Genomic DNA, 26,960 nt, shown 5'->3' on the forward strand with positions numbered 1-26,960 from the left:
GGCACAGAACTTTGCGGGTAAAAACCACTTTGTTGGTATGGATATTGACGTTGCTGATTGTTACCGTTATTTACACCAGGACCCCTATTAAATATTGGAAACCAATTATTATTTTGATTCGAACTACCTTGAGAAGTCGACGCACTACCTTGGTTTTTATTTGCCCTTGCACCTTGCGTTTCATTTCGATTTTCATTTGCGCTCGTGTCTTGTCGGCCATTACCTTGCGACTGATTACCACCGTTCGAATTATTATTATTTCTGTTAAAATTGCCTCGCCGTCCACGTCTATGAAATTTCCTTTTCCATCCCTGTTTGAAATTCGGACGTGCTCTATTATCACTGCTCACTTCACTACCGTGTTCTACTCTTACATTATTCACGCTAACACCGGCACCACCTTGCTGTTTCTGCTTATTACGCTGATTGTCATACATATTATTAATTCCTGACAATCCTTCAATAGACTGCACACTCGCAAGGAACTGATTTATGTTATCAGGTATAGAGCCCATCATAGCTAATTGGTACCGCTTGGGCAGGAGAGTGATGATGTGTGACAACGTAATGGTCGGATTTTCATACTCTTCCAGAGCCTGAATTTGACTAAAGCGCTCTGTTACAAAATCAACAACACTACTATAACGTTTTGGGTCAAACGGAATAGAACGCAAGTTACGCAGACGTGTGGCTTTTACTAAGGGACTCTCAAATGCATTCTGAAATTCTATCACAAATTCTTGAAAAGTTTGACAATTTTTACCATGTAAATCGTACCACTTAAGTGCACTGTCTTTAAGAATCAATGGCATGATCGTCAAATATTCACTTTGAGGCACTCCGGCGAACGACATTTCTCTACCGAAATTTTGTAAAAATGCACTCGCACTTTCCTTCATCATATCACCTGAAAATGTAGAGAGTTGCTTAATGTCTGCTAATCGCAATGAACAACGCCTTGCATTCACTTCACTGTTTCTTGCACGCTTAATATGCGGACTCTCTTTCAGTTTTGATTCTTGACACGGTTCTCCATATTACGTCACTTTCCACCTCTGTATCAGACGCCGTTTGAGACTCACTGCTCGATTTCCTCTCGCGCTTCACACTGTGCACAGAACCTGTGTTTCTTTGTGATATATTACTTCCAGTATCATGGCGCTCATTTACTAATTCTATACGTTGTACGCGCTCTGATAGTCGTTCCACATCTTGTTTGGTTTGTTCACTTAACTCACTGGCGCGAAGACATGTTTCAAAACACTGCTGGTTAAATTTACTCTGCTCGTGGCACACTTGAATACACTCTTGCACTGCTATACCGTATTCACTTTTTTGGTCTCGCACTTCTGAATTCTACTTTCACGGTACTTGTCGAGACTTTCGACCAAACGCAACCTCTTCTCGTAATCATCCACTTTATTGCAACATTCACTTAATTGGCGTTGTTGGTCGTTTACTTGGCGCGTATTTTCTTCAACTGTGCCCCGTACATCGTGCACTGCATCGGCTAATTCACGTACACTTCTACGTATGTCTTCACTCGTATTAAAACACTTTAATTCCACTGCTTCAATTCGCTCTATCAATTCCTGCCGCACTGCACTAATACACGCATTCAAATTTTTTATTTCACTCTGCATGGTAACACTCACATTATTAATTTCACCTGACAAATCATCTTTCATTTTCTGTTGGTTTACATTTATTGCCTCAACACTTTCACTTACACGTTTTTGATTATCACTCAATTCGTTCTGGCTTTCTTTAATTTCATTAATTGATGCAATCAGTTCCCTTTGCATAGATAAGAGAACTGTTCTAAGATCACCCTCAGCCATGATGTTGCAAATATAACAAACTCGCTAACACAAATAATTGACTAATTTCTGCAAAAATCTAAGAATGCAAATAATAAAAATATTCTAATTTAGACAGGATTTAGGCTTCAATATACAAGGATGAATGCACTGGACAAGGATACAATGACACGAATTTCATGTACTTATTGACTCTCTGAGATGGCGGCAAAATTACGCAGCAAGTTTTGAACATCAAGCATACCTAGGCCTATGTTCATAAACACAAAAACTGAACATTTATACAAAAAAAAAAAAAAGTTTCTGCTTCGACATATATATCCCGGCACCACTTTATAATGTTTACTCCATAGGATGGTGATCCAGATAGAGCGAACATTATATTAGATAGTCGTAAATAGGACGTTTGCTCGAGTGTTGACGATGAAACAAGTTATCCGAAAGAAGCTCCTTTCAACGCCAACTACACATAAGCAAAAATTCTACGTACAACTTTTTATAAAGGCAACGATTCAGCATCATATTTCCGAAAATTAACAAATTACACAAATAATAAGTAAAAAGTAAATTTTGCACCATGTACTCAAATAGACAGCCACGAGGCGTAGGAGATGACATGCACAACCGCAGAAAATACTCGTCAATTGATTCGGAAATTTTAATTATACTGATACTTACATAGCTTTAAGTTAGGAGATAACAATTAAGATAAGGATATATATATAGATGTGTCTTATATTGTGAAAAATAATTCGATTCGACTAAGTACAGAACATGATTACACAGTGTCTTGTTGCAGCAGGGTATGAGAAGCTGTTACACATTCGTCTCTTCGGCGCCAAGTAAGTTGCCTCCCGCTAAATCTCTTCGACTCTCGCTGTACGCGTGGGTTTCACGCGTTGAGTGACGTAAGAGCGGACAGAGCTGTGATTGGCTGAAGAAGTGCTGATCAAGGTCACACCGCCCACATGCACCCGCTGAGTGAGAGAACACACACACATAGTAACATCGTCTGCTAGGATGTGCTAGTCCTTTTAAATTAAAAAGAGAATTAAACTGCTTGAGTTGCACATTGCCAAAATAATGAATAAATGAGTTTATGACAATCATATAAGACTGTTATTGAGTTAGCAAAGTCCTTAGGTTTAGAGGAAACAGTTAATTTTCTTGTCAGCATGCGTAGTCAGCGATCGAAGTCCTTGGCAATAATACACGAATACAATATACATCCTGTTGGTAATAATGCTATACAGCAAAAAGAAAATATTTTAAATGTTAATACTCAGAACGTAAATGAAATTGTAAGTCAGCCTGAAAAGAAAAATACCTTGATAGCTGAGTTAGACGATATCAAAGTCCAGTTACAAGATCTCGTGCAACGAACTGCGCTCGCAAAAGTTTCTCACGCACACAAAGGAGAATCTGTGTATATACAATCTTATGAGCGTTCGCGTTGGAGTGAAGAAATCCCATTCATGCATCCTCTCCATACTCCGCTCATTCGCAGTCTCTTGCCTCTGTCAACACAGTGCATATAAATGAGAATGTTATGACGAATAGGAATAAAGTAGACAATAATATATGTAATAATATTAGAAATAGTAAACGATATTATGTGCCTATTCAAAATGAAGCTAATTTGCCTCATGTTAAAGTATATATTGATAATAAGCAACATTTATTTCTATTGGATTCAGGCACCACTATTAGCATAATTTCTGGTAATAGTTTAAGTAATAAGCATAACATATTCAAAGGAACGACTTTTATTCGTGGTGTCACTGGAAATTCTCAAGAAAGTGATCAAATCGCTTTAGTGAAATTAAAATTAGGAGGGCAGTATTTTACGCATCCTTTTAGAGTGTATAAAGGTTTTCCGTATAATAACATAATTGGCCAGGATTTTTTGAAAAATTATCTTGCAATGGTTGATCACAATAAAAATTCTTTTAGTTTTGTTAAATTTGGTATTCCACCACGAGTTGAATTGCCGCCATGCGTATCTTTTGATGAAATTTCTAACCATATACCGAAATTATATAAACCTCAATTTTTAGTAGCTCGCTGTTGTTTTGCCTCCAAATTTAAGTGTTCAAGTTACAGTAAAAAAAGGAAATGATCTTGCAGGTACTCGCAATTTACTAGTTCCCAATGAGTTAATAGATACGCAGGGAGAAATTTTTGTGCGTAAATCAGTTGTAGACGAAACTCATCTAGTAATTTCTGTAGTTAATCCTACCAAAAGGAAACTTTATTTGAAAAAAGATGTTGTTTTGGGTTCTGCCGAATGTTATCAATGATACCAACTTCAAGAAACAAAATAGCACTAACAATAAGGTCCATCATGTAAATGCAGTAGATACGAAATTTTTTCCTGAAGGTTATGATAAATATCGAGTAAATGTTAACCCTGAATTGCTGTCCCATCAACAACAGCAATTATATGACTTACTAGAGGAATTTTATTCTAGTTTTTCTTGGAATGAATTTGATTATGGTTGTTCTAAGGGATATAAGCATAAAATTGAATTAGTAGAGAATATTCCGGTAAATAGACCTAAATTTGTAATCCCATTTCATCTACGGGATGAGATCAAAAAACAAGTAGATACTTTATTGAAAAGTAAGATCATAGAGCCTAGTATTAGTCCTTATAATTCTCCGGTAATGCTTGTTAAAAAGAAGAATGGACAATGTCGATTTATAGAAGATGGGAGATATATAAATAAAAAAAATGTTTCTCACAGTTTTCCGGTTCCTTCTATCCAGGATATTTTGACTACTTTGGCAGGACGCAAATATCTATGTTCTAGTGATGTTTTGGAGTATTTTTTAATATTCCCCTCACTGAAGAATCAAAACCTATTACAACTATTTCAATTCGGAATCTTGGATCGTACCATTTTAATTTTCTGCCTCAGGGTGTTAAGACATCTACTAGTGGTATGAATAGATTAGTGAAACTCACTTTAGAAGGTCTCCCACAAGATAAAATATCTGCCTATGATGACGATAATTTTTGATCTAGTGATATAGTTTTGATGAAATTGTGCAGTTAACTCGTATGTTGCTTCAAAGAATAAAATAAATTGGTTTAAAGCTTTCCCCAGATAAAACAAACTTGGGATATTTTTTTATTAGATGTTTTAGGTCACATTTTTAGTAAAGGGGTTTGTCTATTTCGAAACGAATAATTAACTCGATTTCCAACTATCAACGTCCCAAAACAAAGAAACAAGTTAAAAGTTTTTTTAGGATTGGCTTCTTTTGTTCGTTCATATTTACCTAATTTTATTCAATTGGCAGAAACGTTACTTTCTTTGTTGAAGAAAGACGCTCCTTTTCGTTGGAAGGAACCACAGGAGACAGCACTCAATAATAGCAAACAAGCCATCATTTTAGCTTCTTGTTTAATGAGATACAAGGCTGATTATCCTTTGTATCTGTATTTTGATGCTAGCAAGGTCGCTCTTTCTGGATTAATCAAACAATCTCAAAATTCACCTGACGACACAAATCTAGTACCCATTAGTTATTGTAGTTGTACAACGTCTCCTAGTGAGAGAAAATTACACCCATATCAGTTTGAATTACTAGCATTGTTATACTATTTACGTTCATTCAGATATTTTCTCTTGGGACGTCATTTTTATTTGAAGACAGATTGTCATAGTTTGCTTTATTTGAAGCAAACAAAGAATGTAAGTAAAATTTCCAGATGGTTGAGTGAAACTGAATCGTATAATTTTACTATTTCACACATCAGTGGCTCCACTAACATAGAGGCACATGCCATTTCACGTTTTTCTAACCCCCTCTAGAGATTTAGATGATGAGAAAAAGAATCAAGAAGATCCGAAAATTTTGTTTACTCAGAACACAAATTCATTTTCAATTTTCGATTAGCCAAATCTGGCAGCAGAACAGCGTAAAGATCCGTTTTTAAAGATATTTTTTCTTGGTTAGAACAGAAAGTAGAAATCCTAAAATAGAACGCCAAGCATTATATTTTATTATTAAGGATGGAATTTTGTATAGAAAACAAAAAACTTCTCAAGGTATAAAATTTTTGGTTGCAGTTCCTACTTCTTTGCATTATAAAGTTTTTAATGCTTGTTATACGTCTGCATTGGGATCATCTCATTCTGGTTATTCTAAAACATATGATATGTTAGAAAATTAGTGTACTTTCCCAACATGAAGAAATATATATATATATATATATATATATATATATATATATATATATATATATATATATATATATGAAATGTGGAGAATGTACGACTTGTCAAGTATCAAAATCGAAAGTCGGTTCTCCGTATGGTACATTGCTTACTTATGCCTCAGTTCCCCTCTTCTATCGCATCCACATAGATGTAGCTGAGAATTATTTCCCCAATAATATGTTAAATCACAAATATTTGGTAGTAGTGGTAGTAGACAGCTGTACTACATACATAATCGCAGATTCCCTTTCTGATGTTACAGGAAGTACCTTGGCTTCATTTCTTTATCATAAAGTAATTTTAAAGTTCGGAATTTTCTATGAAATTGTCTTAGACAAAGGCAGTGCGTTCACTGGTGGACTATTTAAAGAATTATGTGCTATGATTGGTGTTAACATGCATTTTGTAAATGTACTTGGGCATTACAGTAATGTTTTTTTTTTTTTAATTAGTATTAGGAACATAGAAGAACGATTGAAATCAGCTTTATGTGATAAAGATTTAGGAGAATGGATTAACTTATTACAACCTATGTTTTTTTCGCATAACGTCACCAAGAATTTATCGTCTCAAATTTCACCATTTAAATGTCTTGGTTTCAACCCTAGGTTACTTCATCAGGCAATTTTAAATACCCCGTGTCCATATGAAGATAATGCCATTTGTTTACAACAATTACAAAAGATTAGAGCGCAAAAAATCTTTAGTCATAAAACGGCAACAAAATTTTTTGACAAGAGATATACGAAACTTGTTTTTAAAGGAGAAAAAGTTTGGATATTGGACACTACAAGAAAAAAAGGTCACGCCAAAGCATTCAGCGGAAAGTTTATTGGTCCAGGCACAATTGAACGTGTGGAAAATCCAAATTCGTATTTTATAAGACCGCCCGAGGATCTTACAAGGTAGACAGCATAGCAGTGCAGAGATTGAAGAAGTTTTATGAGAAGGAAAACCCGGAAGAGGAAGACCATCTTAAAGACTCTGACGAAGAGATACCTATTGACAACCCAGTCACTCAGTGCCTAGTTTGGGGATGCTAATTGAGTGAAACTGAGCGCCTTCCACTCACCATCTAGAATGAGTGGGAATGAACACATATACACGTGCGAGAGGTAAACTAAATTTACAAATACCAATTGGGGATTGATTCTGGTAATAAAACATTTACTTCAATCATTCAATAACAATTATATTTCTCTTAGATAAAAGTTGTGAATGTAAGTGTTGTGATGTAATTACGGATAATCGGAATATTTGCCAGACGAGTATCGCCGATCGAGTATTGAGCATTTGAGCCCTGAATAGGAGTAACACATACCTTATCTCTTCAGATGACGCTCCGCTGATGATCCAGGTGTTGTATCTAGTATTGCCAAGTTGATACTTCCAATTAATGGTTGCTGCAGATGTGCATTGAGGTTGGTTTACTCCCAAATGCTAAAGACGACTCGACGATCTCCGTAGATAGAATATTGAATTCTAAGTTGACTGTCGGTTGACTGTCTCGCTCTCTGTCACTCCAACTGATCACGGTAACTGATCCTATCTGCCAAACTAATCTTGTTTGTCTCTCTCGAAGACCTCCCGTCTCCTGGTTTTGTTCAACCTGGTCCTTCTAGAATTTTCTCCTGTCGTCTGCTGGACGGCACGTGTGACCTCCTTTCACTTGGAAGAACGAATTCTTTCCTTGTGTCAAGACTCAAAAACTGCAACTCTCGACACACTTCGATTTCCCGATTCTAAGCAATTTCCTCATATCCGTGAATGTGTGAAATGTTCACAAAAGCTTACAATCTCTCTTTTCATAATTTACAGAATTTAGCCTATGCAAGAATTGACGCATTGTATGCATTGTCTTCCTGCTTTGGCATACTCTCAATGAAACATTTTATTTACATCATTTCGCTGACCATTGAATAATAACTTTTCTCCAGCTTGCATTAAACTTACTCGTAACCATTATTCACCTTCACCTTATTATTTTCATAAAACGCGATCTTCGCAAAATAACCATTGATTGATAAAATAAAATTATTATACATAATCTTTTGATTTAAAACGGATCCTGCCACACGATGAAAACCATACGATGAAAACCAACGTCTGCACGGAAAACCATACGATGAAAAAGAAGAAGACGATACGCGAAGACCTTCAAGGAACACCAACTGAAGAGATTTTCAACCCCAGGAAACAATATTTAGAAGAAGTTTTCATCCATTCTCTTCATAACAAGGATGTTGTGATTGCCGAAAATCTACCAACGTGGGCAAATATAGGGAAGAATTCCACAGAAGAAAAACCGAAATTTGCTTGTAATAGTGCTATCAATCAGAAGATTAGTATTTATAAAGGTAATATAGTGGACACAAAAGCAGATGCCGACGAATCCGACGAATGAAACTTTAACTCCCTTAGGTGGTGCAGATAAAGCCATTTAAGACGCAGCTGGATCTGAATTTTTGGAAGAGTGTTTGACTATATCATCATTGAAGCCAGGAGAAGCGAAGATTGTCAATGGTTATCGTTTACCAGCTAATTATGTAATTATGACATGTCGACCACGGAATTCAGACAAGAAGATTTTACGAGACACACACAAAAATTGTTTTAAAGTGATGTTGGAGAATGATCTTTCTACAATTGTACTACCAAACATTTCGACTGAAGCATTTAAATTTCAGAAATTAGAAGCTGCCAAAATTGCCCTGGCTACAAGAATATTTTTAGAGGAACATCTACATGACGTAGACCGTGTCGTATTTTGTGTTTATGATAGAGAGAATTGGGACATTTGTTAGTGATTACTGCCCATATATTTTCCCATTGATGAAGAGTCTGTTAGTCCGTCTGTACTCACGTAACACCCATGTAGATTAATTTCTTGAAGATTGGATTGTGGATAGGAACACCTTGTAGATGGATGATGTACTTTTTTAGCATTGGCCACGCTTAGAAGTTAGTTTATCTTGATTTTGAATTGTGCATCCAAATCTACCGGTAGAACACTTTGAAACGTAGAACACCTTGAAACTTGAAATACTTCAAACAGCTGAATAAGAAATTTTCGAATCACCAGTTTATTTACTATCAGCTAGCCTCGTTAACAAATTTGGAACACGTTGGTATCTTCAAGATTTGTAATGTTTCTTTTCCATTGGACAACGGATGACTACAAAAATTTCTTACTTTTATTTTTTTTTTTTTTTTTGAAATGTATGTGAAGAATGAAGAAAATTGACGACCGCAAATGGATAGATATTTCAGTGGATACATTAAGAAGATGTAAGAAGATTGAAGTCAAGATTGCAAGAACCGTGTTCCATCCTTTTAGATGTCTAGGATTCGATGCCATGATTGATGTCCAGGATTCGATGCCCGAAGAGGACAAGATTTAAGAAGAAAGAAGATGAAGAATTTATATGTTAGTTAGGGTTGTAGGTTATATGTGAATAGTTCTCTCGTGCTGATTTCATATAGTTTGATTACAGCCAATATATGGGGCTATAACCATATCTTGGAATTCTTTTCCAGTCTACGAACGCTTTAAGCCTAAATAACTTAAAACTCATTTTTCTCAAACTGAAATCAGTACCCTTCTTGTGCAGTCTAACTTTACTATCTTTGGTTAGCTAGATAGTATTACTTTTTTTTCTTCTCGCGTATTAGTCACGTTTGATATTGAAGTTATTTTCTGCATTAGAGGAACATATGCATATATATATATATATATATATATATATATATATATATATATATATATATAGAGAGAGAGAGAGAGAGAGAGAGAGAGAGAGAGGTCTATATTGGATTTGGTTTTACACTTATGAAATATTTATTTATTTGATTATGATTTTTTATATGTATCTAAGTTTTGATAATTTGTATTAGTGATAATTAATTTTAGCATTATTCCTACCTTTCACTTCCCTTCCCTGAGCACTAACGGAACTCCACACTAACATCTCAAAACACATGCCACTCACAATGATATTATGCAATCACTAATGTTTATTTTTCTTTTCTTACTTTCCATCTTCCCAGAGACGCTGTCGTTACATATTCCAAGGTCGTCTAGTGAACTACATGAACTGTCTCAGAAACACACACTCAGCAGTTTGCGGTCGAGGATTAATTCAAAACAAACAATATGTTATACAAAGAACTCATTTTATCTTTAACAAACTTTTTTTTTAATTTCTTCAAAATATTTTTTTTTTGTACTACGGAAAATTAAAATATTCGTGTATTTCCAGTTTCGTGGAGGGGGTGTGAAGTAACTGCGTATTAGATGAGAAGTGATCATGAGATAATTGTGTAAACTCTTAACTTAATTCACTAAATTCGATTATTTTATTAAATCACATTATTAACGAAAGAAACATGAAAGTAACATACAGCTACGAAGAACGTAACGTGTTACTACATTTACCAAGTAAATAGCAATTGCCCTCGTTACCAAAGATGTGTTCGCGGTATCCAAAAGCAAGAAACAGAAACTTACTTTACAACTTATAGCATTCTTTTCACTATCCTTTTTTGTTTCGTACGACGCTTACCAAACAGAAATCAATAGGTTCTATAGAATTAAAGTTAACAGACTCCATTTCTGATTAACTGTGGTTATTATGAGACTCAATTTTTTTTTTTAATATCGGGAAGGAAATATGAGAATTGGAGTAACAACCAGATGATGTGAATGAAGTGTTAGAACTGAATGAATGGACTTTACAAAAGAAATTTAGACATAATTACAACTACAATAATGCACGAAAGCAGTGCATGGCATGAACGAAAATTATAGTTGAAGTCTTAAGGTAAAACTGAAGGAAAGAAGTACGCACAAGTCATCGGTTTCAAATTTCCAATACAAATCAATTTAATACATATTTCTTCATTTGAGGAAACGTTATACTGAATACGTTTATCTGGTTATTCCGCGTTCCAGAACAAGGACAGTTTATTTCAGTTAACCATATATGTTGATACATTGTCCCAATACGTTTTGATCCACTGCTCTGAAACAGAAAACAGTCCGCTGGATCCGGAATCATCATTTCTCCATATATGGGGTACATAATAAAACTAGAAAGTAATTTTCCAGAACCTGATGTGCATGAAAGAAATGACTGTACTTCATCTACTTTTATGTTCTCAAATTGTTTACATTTGTTGCCTGGCGCGCATGTGCAACAGATTTTCAAACGAGTTTTACTAACCTTATCACATTTGTTTTTTTCCATATATTAAACACAAATATCGGCGAAGAATTTTTGACTTTCTCTGAAACAAATAATGAGTCCTTTAAACATGCAAGTGTCTCTGAAATGTAAATGTCCCTTAGTAGTATTTTAAAATAATGTACTTTTGCCTTTTATGTGAAAGGTGATGTAATTACTCTCAGTAAAAGTGGGGAATCAAGTTGGAGAATTACAAATGAAACAGCAACGAAGATAAATTTGCAAGACATCTATTAGCGTATATTCCACCATGCATTCACACTTTAGCTTTATTGCTGAAGAAGTATGCAAACTTAGTGATGAACTATTATGCAATTCAATGTTGGTTTGGTTTGTATGTGTGAAGTTAATTTTTATCAAATAAGGGAGAACACGGAGATGTTTCCAATTATTTTGCCTTACTTGTTACTGTAGAGATCAACATCCTCGCACCCAGTTTCACAAATTCTCATATATCTTACGGCTTTCTTTTTTCAGAATTGGAAATCAAAGTCACCACGTATTTGCCTTGAGCTTCATGTCTAACCAGATAAAACTTTTCTCCTTAATTTCATTTGACCGCTTAGTGCTGAAGAACTAAAAATTCTGATATTTATGACGTGATAAATTTCGTGCTTCCTCTCTAAAGTGTGGCCTCAAGAAAAGTCAAACATTTCTCTGGCCAAAAGAAGAGAAATTGATCTAATAACAAACGTGCGCAATGAGCGCATGCTAAGAGTCCAGTTCAGTATTATCACAAATATCGGTATAAAAATACTATTGCTACTAACTAACTAACTAACTAACTCTATGGCCTATGGAACCCGGAGGTTCAGTGCCGCGTTCACAAAAGCTCTCCACTGACTTCTATCCTTAGCTAATTGCATCCAGTTTCTACTTTGTATTCCTATCTCTGCGAGATCCATCTTAATATTGTCCTCCCATCTGCGCCTAGGTCTTCCTAATGGTCGTTTTCCTATGGGTCTTCCAGTCAAGACTTTGAAAGCGTTTCTACTTTCTTCCATTCTAGCTACATGACCTGCCCACCTAAGCCTCCTAGACTTGACGACCCGAACAATGTTGGGTAAACCGTATAAACTATGTAGTTCCTCGTTATGAAGCTTCCGCCATTCCCCATTCTCGTTCCTCTTGGGTCCGAATATTCTTCTCAGGATCCTGTTCTCAAATACTTTCAGTCTATGTTCTTCCCTCAGAGTAAGCGACCATGTTTCACACCCATACAGAACAACAGGCATGATTATCGTTTTATATATTTTAAGCTTCAAATTCCTCGACAGAATTCGCGACGACAAGAGATTTTGAACCGAATAGTAACACGAATTCCCTGCTTTTAGTCGACATTTAATTTCTTCGTGAATATGATTTTCGTCTGTTTATATTGATCCTAAATATTTGAAACTATCCACTTTATCAAAAGCATTATTTAATATTTTAACGCCTCCACAATTTGCCGTATTACGGTCCCGACGCACTTCCATGTATTTAGTTTTCTCTGCATTTACTTCCAAACCCATGTCCCTGCAAGCGTTTAATAAGATCTCTGCATTTATTTCTACTGTTCTCCTATCATCCCCTATTAAATTTACATCATCAGCATATGCCATAACCTGGTGAATGCCGTTCAACTCTAGGCCCTGGTTGCTATCTTTGATTTTCCTTATGGCGTATTCCAGCACAAAGTTAAATAATAATGGCGACAACGCATCTCCTTGTTTCAGGCCATTTTGGACGTGGAAGCTCGTGGACAAAAATTTTCCTACCCGGACTTTACTTTGGGATTCACTTAAACATATCTTAATTAATCTAATTAGCTTTCTCGGTATTCCAAGTTCTGTAAGAACGTTGTATAATGTTTCTCTCCTAACCGAGTCGTAAGCCTTTCTAAAATCAATAAATAGTTGATGTACCGGGGTATTGTATTCCCACTTCTTTTCGAGTATTTGGCGAATGGTAAATATTTGGTCGATAGTTGATCGATTTCGTCTAAATCCGCACTGATAATCTCCAATAATTTCATCTGCGTATGGGGTCAATCTTGCTAACAGAATATTTGAAAGGATTTTATAGGATGTTGACAGAAGAGAAATGCCTCGATAATTATTACAGTCAGTTTTGTCGCCTTTCTTGTGAATTGGAACAATGATTGATTCTTTCCACTCTTGTGGCAATTCTTCCTTGTTCCAGATAAGGAGAATGAGTTTGTGTATCTTGTTCCACAATTTTTCGCCTCCAGCTAAAATTAGCTCAGCCGGAATTTCATCTACACCCGGAGATTGCTACTAATAGCGGTGCAAAGTCATACAATGAGACCAGCCATCATATGGTAATAAATAAATACTTCCTATTGCACTTGGTATTTCAGAATACTTTTATTAAGTAATCTTTGGGCTTGACAGCTGTTAATATCTTGTTTAAATTAATGATGAGTGATTGTTTTATGTGCAAGCACCTGTTTATAACAAGAATCGCTCTTGACATTACTCAAAAGCACTCAAGATTTGGAGCAAGGAGGTGGTTTGAAGCAAATTAACGTTACGTTTGATAACTTACTTCAAGGCTACGCATTAGGCTATGTTCCCATATGTGTTCAAATATTTGTAATTCCAATAATTCAGTTTAAGGTAAACGAAGAACTAACATTTAAACTATTATTGCAGTTGTTGAAAAAAATATTTATACAAGGTATTTTTGAAAAAATAACAGAGCTTATACGTACCTGAGGGTCTGAGCATTACCTAGTTGGGGATTATTTTCTTGAACGTCCTTTTCGTTATCCTTTTTACCTCCAATGGTGGCAGACTCTTCCGTATTGTGTGTATGATCGATGGATATTGGCTTGATATTACTGTGAAAACGTTTGGAACTTACATCAACTATTGATAAACGCTTGACCAAACATATTGCTTTCGAAGTTAGTTTCCAATCTGATATTGTCTCACCCTCATTACTTTCTGATTCGATATACTCTTCCTCAGTCACACATTCTCGTTTCTTAGAATTCGAACAATTTGTTAGAGGATCTTTATAATCATTAGTGTTAATACTACATAGTTTATAATTACATTCTTCAGATGATTCGATTTCTGTTATTATTTCAACTTTAACAGGAACGTTTTCTGCCTTCATTTCAACTTTATTACAAGCAGGATCGAAATAATGTAAAGCCATTTTGCTAACACAAAAAAATGTTTACCTTGGAGATTTGGAACCTTCAGCATTTCATACTCAAGAGAAACAAACAAACCTGAAAGCAATAAGAAAAATATAATTCGTTTTTTCTAAATTTATAAGCTGACCGGGGGAAGAAAATGGTAAGTGCAACTTCTTGTGAAATTGAGTTAGTGGGTGAAATGGATTGGCATTTGACAAGGAATGTAAAAAATATTGAAACTAGTATATTAAATATCGAATTTTTGCTACTTGCGATACTAAAATACTGATATAACTAAATACCGAAAATACAGAACCATACCGAACTATCGAAATACTCGTACTGTAAACACACGCATGCAATATATTACAATATTGCCTTTTTGATAAACCTAAGGGCATTTAGCAAAGTACGAGTCTTGCTCTTTTGTTCTTGAATCAAGTTACAAGTTCACAACGTACGACCAGTGTTGCATAAGGAGAGAAAGCGCCAAAACTAAGATTTCCTCTGCTATATTAAATATTTTAATTTCATAAATAAAATGTAAAAAGTAATATTATACCAATTTTCCACTTAAAAAAGTATAACATTTTCAAGGCGCAGTGTAATATTTATAAAAAAGATTTACTCGTTCCTCCCAGTCTTTCGTCTTTACCTAAATACATATAGCGGTAGCAATTTTTAGTTAAATTTATTCTGTAGTCGTTGCTGCGTATTTTAATTTGATGGTCTTGCTTTTGTAGTATTAATTGTCATTGGATTTTCTTGTAGCATGTTTTGGTTGTATTGATGTTCAGCGTCTATTTTAGTACCAATGTTATATGAAACAAGGACATACTGGTTAATATTGGAAATGAACCAATCTCTCGTGTAGAAGGAGCACAGGCTAACCATACAGCATTTAGAGAGTTCTTATATAAAGGAGTAATCGTGATTATACCTACTTAATGTTTTATAGACCAGCGCATATGCACCTTAAATTTACAAAAGAACAATCGTACCAAAAGAAACATACGTTAAAGTTGACTGAAATATTTTATAAAAAGATATCCGCTCTCATGGTATTTTTGTTTTGCGGTATAATGATTTTTTTTCGATATTTAAAACATCAAAATCAATATCACAAAATATTAGCTGCGAACAGTTTTATCGGCATATATGGAAACGACAAATTATATTTCTTTTTTTTAAATTAAGGAAAAATAAAAGATTGAGAGAACTGATTTGTCTTTCTATTTAACCAATTTTTAAAATTAAACGCCTTCTCATATTATGCCGCTTTTTTTTAAGGATTTAAATTGCTATTTTTCTTACTTGAATCCAGAAAATATTTTTTTTTACTTTAAAAATACACAATATTGTATAATTTTCTCATACTTCTATAAACATTTTATTGAGTCAGACGTGACTTTCGGTACTTTATATCATAGTTTGCCAAACAATCTCCTTCTAAACTGTCAAAGGAGTTTCTTGTACGACAGTGAATGTCTCCTCCCGGAGCAACGAAACCCCCGGAGGATTTTTTTGATAGGTCTCAACTTGGGTAACCAGTGCTCTCTCAGTAATACTTTTACTCTCTGAAATGAAATCATCTCAACTCATCACTTCCACAGTTAATTACACGAACTATGTATTAATACTTTCAGTGCTAATCACGTATACATACGGAGTGGCTGAACTTACGGAGACTGTGAACACCTATAAAAACGTATTTCAAATCAAAATTTATTTTGTCTCACTTCATACTTGTACGAAGTTAGTAACCTTATATTATTCCCTGGGTTACATAAACCGAATTAGTTACTAGATGATGTGCAACTACATTTGTGTTCGTCTTCTTTTCATACATTAATACTGTATTGCAATGCATCTGAAATGTACATATCATTTATATATAAACCCAAAAGTAAATGAAAAAATAATAATGTAAATTACATACTCTAGGTTAACAATCATGTTTTACATTCTGCATCATTACTACACCTTACATTTTGCATGATATTGTTATTAAAAATAAAGTTACACTAAGTAACTATTACTTGCAGTGTACGTAGAAATCTTAACATACATATCTAATGCTAAAAAGAAGTGACGATACTTATTTACTATAGTGTGAAATTTTATGCAGTTAGCAATTCATGTATTCCTCTACCGAGTAAAAAAGTGGTTATATATATATATATATATATATATATATATATATATATATATATATATATATGTGTGTGTGTGTGTGTGTTAATTTAGCAACAAACTACTGAGTATTATATCTTTGGGGAGTTTATTCTCAAGCATAATATCTGCGTATTTACACCCTTTTTCATATAATAGAGTTGTGTGTTCTATAACAGAATTTTTTCCTGTTTCTTGTATCATGATTGCCTTGCTCTTCTACTCCACGTCAGGACACCCTGTAAGAATCACTTTACAAGTATCAGTATTTTTAAGATATACAAACAGGGTACTGAGAGTATAAGAAGTTTATTTTATTTTTATTTTTTTTATTAGGTATTGGTTTGCAGTGATCTTTTGCTTTAGCAGTTGTCATGATTCCTATTATCCGTTCCTATATTGTAAAAGTGATTTTAGCTTGTATGCATTTTCCTAAATATAAAGTTGTATGTTTAACTCGATTTGAATAATCCAAAGTAAATTGTTTTTAAAGTAGAATGTTTTAATACGGTCTTAAATACTTTAATTGAGAATTAAAGCTGGTTTAATTATTTAGTAACTTTAGGACCATACGCATAGTTGACTGCGTAGGGTTCCCCTAGACGAACCGTACTTGTGGGATACCTCAACCTTCCCCTTGACTGTGCAATGCATAAAGCTTCGAAAGTGATCCCTTCCGTAAGGTTAACACTGAGGGCTGGTTTGGCTCGCTACATATCGGGCAAGGCTAAAATTTTGTCAAAAACAGTCGAAAGTGAAACTCGGAAACTCAATTTTACTGTGATAAAGCATTAACATCGCAAGAAGCAACTGGATAGATAAAATGTATGCCGTATCCAGAATACGGAATAATCATTCGGAACATTGTTCTTGAAATACAAAAAATTGGCGGAGAAATAAACGGTGCAGATTAGGAACAGTACTTAAAAAAAAAAAAAAAAAAATCATGTAAAGTCGGTTAACTCGCAAAAAGAAATTATGTAGGAAGTTAAATACTGTGAGGTTGTAGTTTTTAATAGAAATCCAACCAGAAATAAATTACGTTTATTGTGCTCTTTCTCACAAAATCAGCTATAGTGTTTTGAGAATATATTTTCTAAACAACTTTGCACTAAGATTAACAATAGGAGAGCATAAAAGTTATGTCTCTAAATACAGTATTTCCTGGATAAATTTTACATAAACAGCGTAAACCTTATACTCTACTTATTCATAGAGTTTTATCGACCAAGTGCATAAAAATTTGTAAGATACATGCATACTTAGCTACACATAGTGAAAGCCACACGTCTGAAAACCACTCATCATAGTTTGCAAGCTGCTCACTACAAGTTATTTTTGCATCTAAAGCTAATTATACATCGTCTGAGGTTTCCATCAAATAGTTTATCAAACTTTTCTTTGATGGTAATTTGGTCAAATAAGTTGGCTAAAACTTTCACACCCATTATAAACGATCAAATATAAAAATGAATATCCTTGCTCATTTGTTTATATTTCTTGATTCAATTGTTAGGTTACTTAAACGTATGTGTGTAATTTTATGGTGGCATGTGCTGAAGTAACTATAATGAATAAGTTTGTAGAAATAAATTGAATGACTATTCACAGTTACTTCTGTCTCATTTCCCTCCTTTATTGCTATTCCCAAATACGTGTTTTTATGCTACCTTTCTTGTTCAGTAAATACGTATGAATCTAAATTGTATTAGACGAAATTTAAACATCGGATCAATTCAGTTAATTTTCGAGTAACTTTTGCAACTTTGGAGCACTGATTAAGAATACATAGTGCGTTATAAAAAAAAAATATTAGGTTTTACAGTTAAAATGAGAGAGTACGTATTAAAGAGGATTCTGTAGGATATTAAAGTCCGGAGGGTTTTTCAGTGTAGGAAACCACTAATTTATATTTAGAAATGCGAAAATATTACATGTGCCCTAACCTATGTGATTTTATGCAACATCAAGTGTTTTTCGCACTACCCTCATTTACACGCCCAACCTTAATCACTGATGCCCCTGCCTCTTGCGAACCCACCCCTGTGCTAACTTGTGGGTCCTATGCTGTGCTCCTACAATGAATCGGTTGAATATCATTCTCGCTTTTAATGGCCACCTAACGTAAATTGCTTTGTGTGAGTTTAAGAATTCACTCTGCAACTAAAATTGTTTTCAATTGCTGTCGAATTACAATCCCTCGAATACACTTTTTGAACGCTTCTTGAATTTATCTCTCTGTACTTTGAAATCTTAAACCCACAAAAAAAATCTGTACAGTTAATCAGAGTTTACTTAAAAGGCTAATAAAGAAAATAATTCCAGTTGGTATACCACTCAACTATACTCAATGAAGAGGTGATGTTACATTTAAACATATAGAAGAGACAGAGAACTGAAGTGAGTAGGTCACCCTATCTGAAAGCTAGGAATCATAAGCAACTTGTTAATCAAGCGAGAAACCAGTATAATTCGGCAAAAACTGGAATCGTTTGTTAATAAGTGTAAAGAAGCTTGGAATGTAATTAAAACTATAGTTAAGAGTAATCGGGACTACGCTTACCCTCCTCCAAAATATTTTATTATTTCGTGAACTCTGAAGGTCAGGTGCAAAATAATATTGACAAACAAAGGACACTCAATCTAATGGAACAATCTGTAAATTTTATGCAGCATAATTTTGTATTCAGAAATTTATCTCCCCAAGTAGTTCTCAACATAGTAAACAACTTTAAGTCTTCAAACAGTATTGATGTTTAAGGATTATCGAGTAATGTAATTAAAATTTTTATTAATTTTATTAAACAGCCGCTACCCATTGCATTAACCAATGTCTAACACAGGGAATCTTCCCAGAAATTTTAAAATTATCACGAGTGTTTCTCGCCTATAAGAATGGGCCCGGAAATCGAACAATTTCTTTGGTGGCAGTCTTCTCAAAAATTCTTGAAACTGTGATACATATACAGGTATGTTATCTTGATAAGCATAATGTGATTAGTGATTCAGAGTTTGGTTTTGTAAAGAGAAGATCTACTGTTGCAGCGATTGATTCGTTAGCAAAAATTTTTATTAGAAACTTTGAAAACAACGATTTCATTCAGGCCCGGTAACAACGATTTTGTAATTCAAGCAAGGCCTTTGATTGTGTTCATCACACAATTCCCCTTAAAAAAAATTAGCACACTACGGTATCAAGAGTTTAAGTTTCATATTATTCAAGTCTAACATAGAAAACCGTACACAAATTTGCTTTGTAAAAATCAAAAAACCTGGTATTCCAAAAGTACGGAGAACCCCAGGGTTCAGTACTTGGGCCACTTTCATTTTTACTAGTGATAAATGATCTACGTTACTATATGCTGACGATACCACCTTCCTAATTACTAGTCCTAATCTTAGCATAATTAATACTATAACTGAAAACACATGGCATCAGATTGTCATTTGGTTTAAGGCTAACGGCTTTTTATTTAATGAAAACAAAACTCAACATTTGACATTTAGTCTAAAAGAAAAGCTTTTTGAGAATAACTCGACATGTCTAAACATTTTAGGTATTTACATTGACAAGTTATCGTGGGATGAGCATATTAATTGTTGGTTCGTGTTTTATGCACTAGGCCTCTAGCTTTTATGCCATACGTCCATACTTTACTTCAAACAATAATCACTACCTAGTGAGTCAATGTTAGAACCTAGTTTTTTGTGTAAGAAACTAAATAATATACTTTTTTTTTTCATTTCGATGTCCGGCGATAAAGATGTAATGCCATAGCCAAAAAGCTTGTACCTTCCTAGAATTAACCTGCAACTTGAAATGCAATTTCTTTTATAAAATACGATTCTCGGAATTATTAGCAGACGATTTCGAAAGAAAAAATCACTACATATATTTTGTTTCTATGGGTGCCCTTATTGTAAATCTACACCCTCACAATTGTTCTTCTTACACATCATTATTTTTCCTTTGATTTAGATCTTATCTTAAAAAAAAAACGAACAAAAAAGTACTGTACTTTGTGATGCATTTAATATTTTTCTTATTTCCTGGTACATTTTATTGTTTCTGAACTGATCTTCACTTTTTTTTTTTTTTTTGTTTGTTTGTTTTTGCAAAATTTTAGACTTCCACAAGGTATAGCTAGACCACCAAGCCCTCAGTGTTAACCGTACCTGATGGATTACCTTGGAAGCTTTGTGCAATGCATAGTCAAGAGGAAGATTGGGGTATCCCACATGTTCGGTCTGGAGAATCCTACGGGATCCACTGCCTAAAACCGTTTTGAGGTAATGCTTCATATTCCATAATTTTATAGTTTCAAAAAGATAAACTTTAATGCACAAATTATAGAAAATTATATATATTGCATTTTTTTTCTTCATAACTTTTGTATTACTAGTTTTGTCGATGTTTAGAAGATATGTTTTATTTAATGATAGAATTTTGCTTATTTATGTTAATATTAGGTTAGTTTAGCTTATGTTAGTGTTAAGTACTTGCATCATTGTATTCATATTCCTTTATGTGTGCTTCCGGTAAGTACATATTTTCTCTACAGGATTTTGTACTTCTCATTTCTACAAGCAGTACGATTCCATCATTTAATGACACAGAATTCAATTACAATACCCTTACTTCAACTCGTTGGTCCTGTAAATTTGTATTATTTAGATAGTACTTCTGGACTTTCTCACCTAGACTTTCTTCCCTGGGGCGCGGACAAAATCCAAGAGGACAAAATCCAAGGGGACAAAATCCAAGCGGAGAAAATCTAAGAGGACAAAATCCAAGCTAAATTCTGGCAAGGCGGACAAAATCCAAGTGGATAAAATCCAAGGAACAATATAATGTGCGTAGCTGTGGTATGTGCCTGTAAACACTCTAATTAAATTGTATGTTTTTTCTTTCTTCAATTGTCATGCATTCTAAAGTTTTATCTGTAATTCTTCAATTTATTGAAATAACATCTCATTTACTTTTAAAGAACTGAAAATCCAATAGAACATGTAAGATTGTCACAGTAAGAGTGCAGATGAGCTTTAATTACTTATCACATCCATATGAAAGTATGTAAAAGTATTATACACAGTGTTTTGAAACAAAGAATTTTGATATACTGATCAAATTTTCGTCAGAAATGATCAATATATGAAAATATGTACGGTAGTTGTAGAATGCTGAGTTTTTCTTTTTGTATTCTCCTGTTTCGCCTATATATTCTAAATAAGTGAAATATAGATGTATCTATCAAGATCAAAATGTGAATATGGTAATGGTAGAATGCTGAGTATTTTTTTAGTCGTTGCCATCCACCATTTATTATGTTTGAATGCTATTGAAGTGTGTATTTTTAATAATGTAATAATGTGTGTGAATTAAATAATGTAAAAGTGTTATCTAGAAAATCGAAATGTGAAAATGTGTCTAGACCAACTAAATGAAAATGTATATATTATTGGTTATTTTCAAAAGTGTAACTGATGTAAATACTTTGAGGGTAGAGAAGTATTGTTTTAAAAATCTAAATTATATCTTTTTAATTTTATTTCTACTTTAATTCTCAATGAATAGAATAGAATTACGTAAGTGTACTCTTTTTAAGACTGGGCTGCTATGCTGTTATTTGTTATCTCTGATTTAGCAAGTCAGTGCTTTTATTTTCTGGTTATTTATGTGAATATACTCTTTTCAGTCAAAATATTTCTGATCACTAAATTGGATCCACCTGGGCATGTCCTAGAAGTAGCCAGAATATTTTATGAATAATCTGCATCTGCACTCTTACTGTGTCAATCTTTCACATTTTATTGGATTTTCAGTTCTTCAAAAGTAAATGAAATGTTATTTCAATAAATTGAAGAATTACAGATAAAACTTTAGAATGCATGACAATTGAAGAAAGAAACAAACACACAATTTAATTAGGGTGTTCACAGGCACATACAACAGTTACGCACATGATACTGTTACTTGGATTTTATCCGCTTGGATTTTGTCCGCCTTACTAGAATTTAGCTTGGATTTTGTCTTCTTGGATTTTGTCCGCTTGGATTTTGTCCTCTTGGATTTTGTCCGCTTGGATTTTGTCCTACACTCTTCTTCCCTAGTTCACGAGACCTAATTGATTTGATATAGGGAAAGTACTCTGTTTACGGCTTAAGTTTAGAGTTGCCCCTTCAGTTTCAGACCTAAGAAAAAAAGATGTTAAAACATTAAATATAGTTAGGTTAGATTAAGCTACTTTAGGTTTGGTTTCTTTATTTTGGCTTAGGTTAGATTATCCGATAAGACTTTAGTTAGACTAGAACAGTGACTAAAATCGGTTCTCACAGAAACTTCAATTATCACTGTAACTCGGTATTCTGTTCTCATAAAACTTTAATACATTATCTTCATTCTTCTTACATAATTCTGTAAAGCTCAACGTGGAAATATCATTCAGTGCACCAACTCGCCATCCTATACGACTGTCATGCTGCTGAATCATCAAAACCCTTCGTGTCATGCAAATAGTACCCAGTTCTACATATCCTTTCTCGTGTTAAACCGAACTCTACTGTCAAACTTACACACCTAAATAGTGATGGGTAAATTCCCGGGAATATATTTTTTGGGAATATTCCCAAAATGGGAATTTATGTTCAATCAGAAAGAAAATTGCATTCTATTACTATCTTATGATTTCAAAGTTGAATTAGTTTTCATATCACAGCATATCACTACTGTTGTCCACAGAGGATTCTTTAAAATATATATTCTGAACGGTACCATATTACTTTATTATATTTAGAAAGTACGCATAAATGTATATTTACTAGAATTTGAAATTTTGCACAAACATTCAGTCCACCGAGTAGTATTTACCAGATTTTTTTTTCCAGATTTGTGAGTTAAAACAAGGGGGGAACCAGAGGGTCAAAGGGTTGAAAAAAGGGATATTTTTACCCCCAAAATGATTTATTTCGGGATTTTCCCACCTTATATACACGATGGAGACACGTGAGTCATACAGTCTGAAAGCAATTTTATTCTGAAGAGAATGATGTGCGAAACATGACCCTAGGGTAATTAGGGATGTCTCAGGGAATTTTAAAAAAAATCCCTCTGTATAGGGAATATGGTACATTGTCGGTATATATATATTTTTGGCGGGCTTACTTTTGTACCTAGAAGATTGAAATTGTGCACAAACATTCAGTCCACCTAGTAGTATTTATCACATTTTTTCAGATCTCTGCGTTTAAACAAGGGGGTCCAGAGGGGCTAAAAGTTGAAAAACGGCATATTTAGACAAAAAATCCCTTTCTTCGGGATTTTCCCCCCTTATATACATGATGGAGACGCGTGAGTCATACCTTCTGAAAGCCAGTTTTATTCTGAAGAGAATGATGTGCGAAATATGACCCTAGGGTAATTAGGGATGTGTCAGGGAATTTTTATCAAAATGTACTTCTGTATAGGGGAATATGGGGCAATGTCGGTATATATATTTTATGGCAGGCTTATTTTTGCACCTAGAAGATTGAAATTGTGCACAACCGAGTAGTATTTAACAGATTTTTTTCAGATTTATGCGTTAAAATAGGAGGGTCCAGAGGGGCTAAAAGTTGAAAAAAGGGATATTTAAACCAAAAAAAACCTTTTTTCGGGAATTTCCCGCCTTAGATACATGATGGAGACATGTAAATGGTACCGCCTGAAAGGCAGTTCTATTCTGAAGAGAATGACGGGCGAAACATTACCCTAGGGTAATTCGAGACGTCTCAGGAAATTTTTTCCCTGAGATCAAAGTGTTTTGTGGTAATTTGGGGCATTGTGGGAATTCTTGATGAAATTTTTTCCCGCCCTTACTATTCAAGATAGAAACTTGAAATTTGGCACACATATTCAGAACACCAAGTACTATTTATCAGAATGTTTTTTTAGATGGCTACGTTCACACAGGGTCGCTCCAGGGGGTGCCAAAGTGCGAGAAAAATAATTTCCCTCAGAAATTTTCCATTTGACATCATTTTTCCCGCTCCTGGTATATGGTATGAGCATGCAAGTGGTACCATTTGAAAGCCAGCTCTATTCTGAAGAAAAATGAGGTATGAACCATGATCCTACGATAAATAGTGATGATGCAGTAGCTGCTTGACTAAAAGTCTAAAAAATAGTCCAAAAAGCTGAAATCCGAAAAGGGTTAAATTTGTAAATGTTATAAACTTATTAGAGAGGGTAAATGCTAGAAGATACATGTCTCATCAATTTATCAACATTTGCGCATACATATTTATGTTCACAAAATTTGCAAGATACTTATCTTTATATTTTAGCACGTAACGTTGCCATACACGACCTTTCATTCTACCTATTTCTCGAAATTCCATACGTTATTTCACATGTAAAATAAGTCCGAGTACTTCTTCAGAAATTCGAATCAGAATGAGAAGACAGACCGACGTCTATTACTAATGATGGTTCAGGGTTTATTAATAGTACTTCATCTCTATTTCTACATAATTCTAAAGTACTTTACAAAATGGCTCCTTTTCATCATTTGTAAATTAGCACTTTGCTAATTTTGATGTTCTTTAGCATTGCAGGCCACATTTGCACCTACTTTTTTTTTTGCGATATTCTATTCCGACAATTTTGTTTTTTGGTTTCATACGTTAAATTACGATACCAACATTAAATTCAGACAGCATTGCAGAGCGAGCGTTAGCGAATGAAGGTGGCGTTGAGCCCCGCATGGCAGGTTGTTTTCTATCTTCGTTACCAACAATTCACTTTCTTTTCTCACATAAATAACTTTCACTTATATTTCCATTTTGTATAAATCCCCTACGCCCTAAAAAAAATGTCTTCGATACTTTCTTGACTACTTGAACATCACTATCAACTCATTTTTTTCCATAAATCATCCTACTTTTTTGCTAGTTTTGGCCCCCCCAATTCTAAACAATTACCTTACTATTTAGTGCAAATGAAAATGGAACAAAAAAAATATTATTAGTTATATAAAGCACAGTCAAAGAATTTCAAATTTTTTAACCTCCAAATTCTTTAAAACCTAGAATTAAATCATAATATATTAAAATAAAGTAGTTAGTCATATTGTTCTTATAATTTGGAAGATAAACTACAGAAATGGAAATAAATTTCTTCCCGGGAATTTATAGGCCAGCGAAAAAACCCGGGAATATTCCCATTTTTTTAATTCCTTCCCACCGGGAATATTCCCACTGCCCATCACTACACCTAAACATCACATAAGAACTCCAAATCATCATTTCTTACCTCATTTGTCCTGTAAATTTTACTAATTTTTATAAAAAACGGAGCTGCAAATCTAAACTTAACCCCTATTTACTCATGAAGGCGGAATAAAATTAATGAAATTGCTATATTTTTTTGATTCTACAAAAAAGCCAGTTCCCTTTAGAATAGCTGAAAAGGCTAGCAGTAGAGTCACTCATACCCAGTCAGTGTTGCCAGATCTCAAGATTCAAAAGTAGCGAGATTGTGCTCGAAAAGTAGCGGATTTGAACTATTTGTAGCCCAAAATAATTTTTTGCAGCTATATATATATATATATATATAGTAGTAATCGCCCCACTTGAGGCAAATTTGGACTTTGACCCCGACCTTTGTGACATCATAGGTCAAAGGTCAATGACCTTGGCCCGGGGTCAATGACCTAGGGGTACCTAGGACCACCCCCTCTAAATTTTGGCAGGGGTACCATGGCCCACCCCCTAAATTTTGGCAGGGGTACATAGGACCACCACCCTTAAATTTTGGAAATTGCCAAATCTAAAAATTTGGTATGGTAGCCTAGGACCATAGTATGTACCTCTATCAGTATTGGGTGTCTATGTCGTTCCCTTTCATGGGTAAAAAATTGCCAAAAATTCAAATTTCGGGGGTTTTTGACCTAATTTATCCCCTTTGATGAGGTGTTATTACCCTATATGGTTATATGGGCGTATACAGGGGTCCATTCCCTTTCATAAGACATGGGTATATTTATGCACCCCTTGAAAAATTTGGGAGGGGTACCATGGCCCACCCCTTAAATTTTGGAAATTGACCAATTTCAACATTGGGTATAATAGTACAGGACCCTAATATGTATTATGATAAATTTGGGTGGTCCACCTCGTTCCCTTCTAGGGGTACAAAATTGCCAAAATATAAACGTAAGCAATACGTAGTACCACGTGTTTGGTTTTTGGTCGATTTTATCCCCTTTGATGAGGTGTTATTATCCTATATAGTTATATGGTCATGTATAGGGGTCCATTACCTTTCATAAGATATGGGTATATTTGTGCACCCCGGGAGGGGTACTTT

At 34.3% G+C, this 26,960-nt stretch overlaps 1 protein-coding gene across 1 annotated transcript in view; it reads right to left on the minus strand.

Moving 5' to 3' along the window:
* Nucleotides 1-26,078, minus strand: part of LOC145673536 (uncharacterized) — a 69,025-nt gene extending 42,947 nt beyond the window's left edge. Inside the window, exons 1-3 of the mRNA XM_081743334.1 lie at nucleotides 26,003-26,078; nucleotides 25,905-25,918; nucleotides 14,009-14,536 (exon numbers count right to left, since the gene is read on the minus strand). Of these exons, the coding sequence (XP_081599460.1) occupies nucleotides 14,009-14,460 (452 nt within the window). The 5' untranslated portion in view covers nucleotides 14,461-14,536; nucleotides 25,905-25,918; nucleotides 26,003-26,078. The remainder of the gene's footprint in view (nucleotides 1-14,008; nucleotides 14,537-25,904; nucleotides 25,919-26,002) is intronic.
* Nucleotides 26,079-26,960: the final 882 nt, after the last annotated feature.

This window comes from Thermobia domestica, chromosome 16 (genome assembly GCF_964235325.1).
Source record: "Thermobia domestica chromosome 16, izTheDome1.hap1.1, whole genome shotgun sequence".
Lineage (NCBI taxonomy): Eukaryota > Metazoa > Arthropoda > Insecta > Zygentoma > Lepismatidae > Thermobia > Thermobia domestica.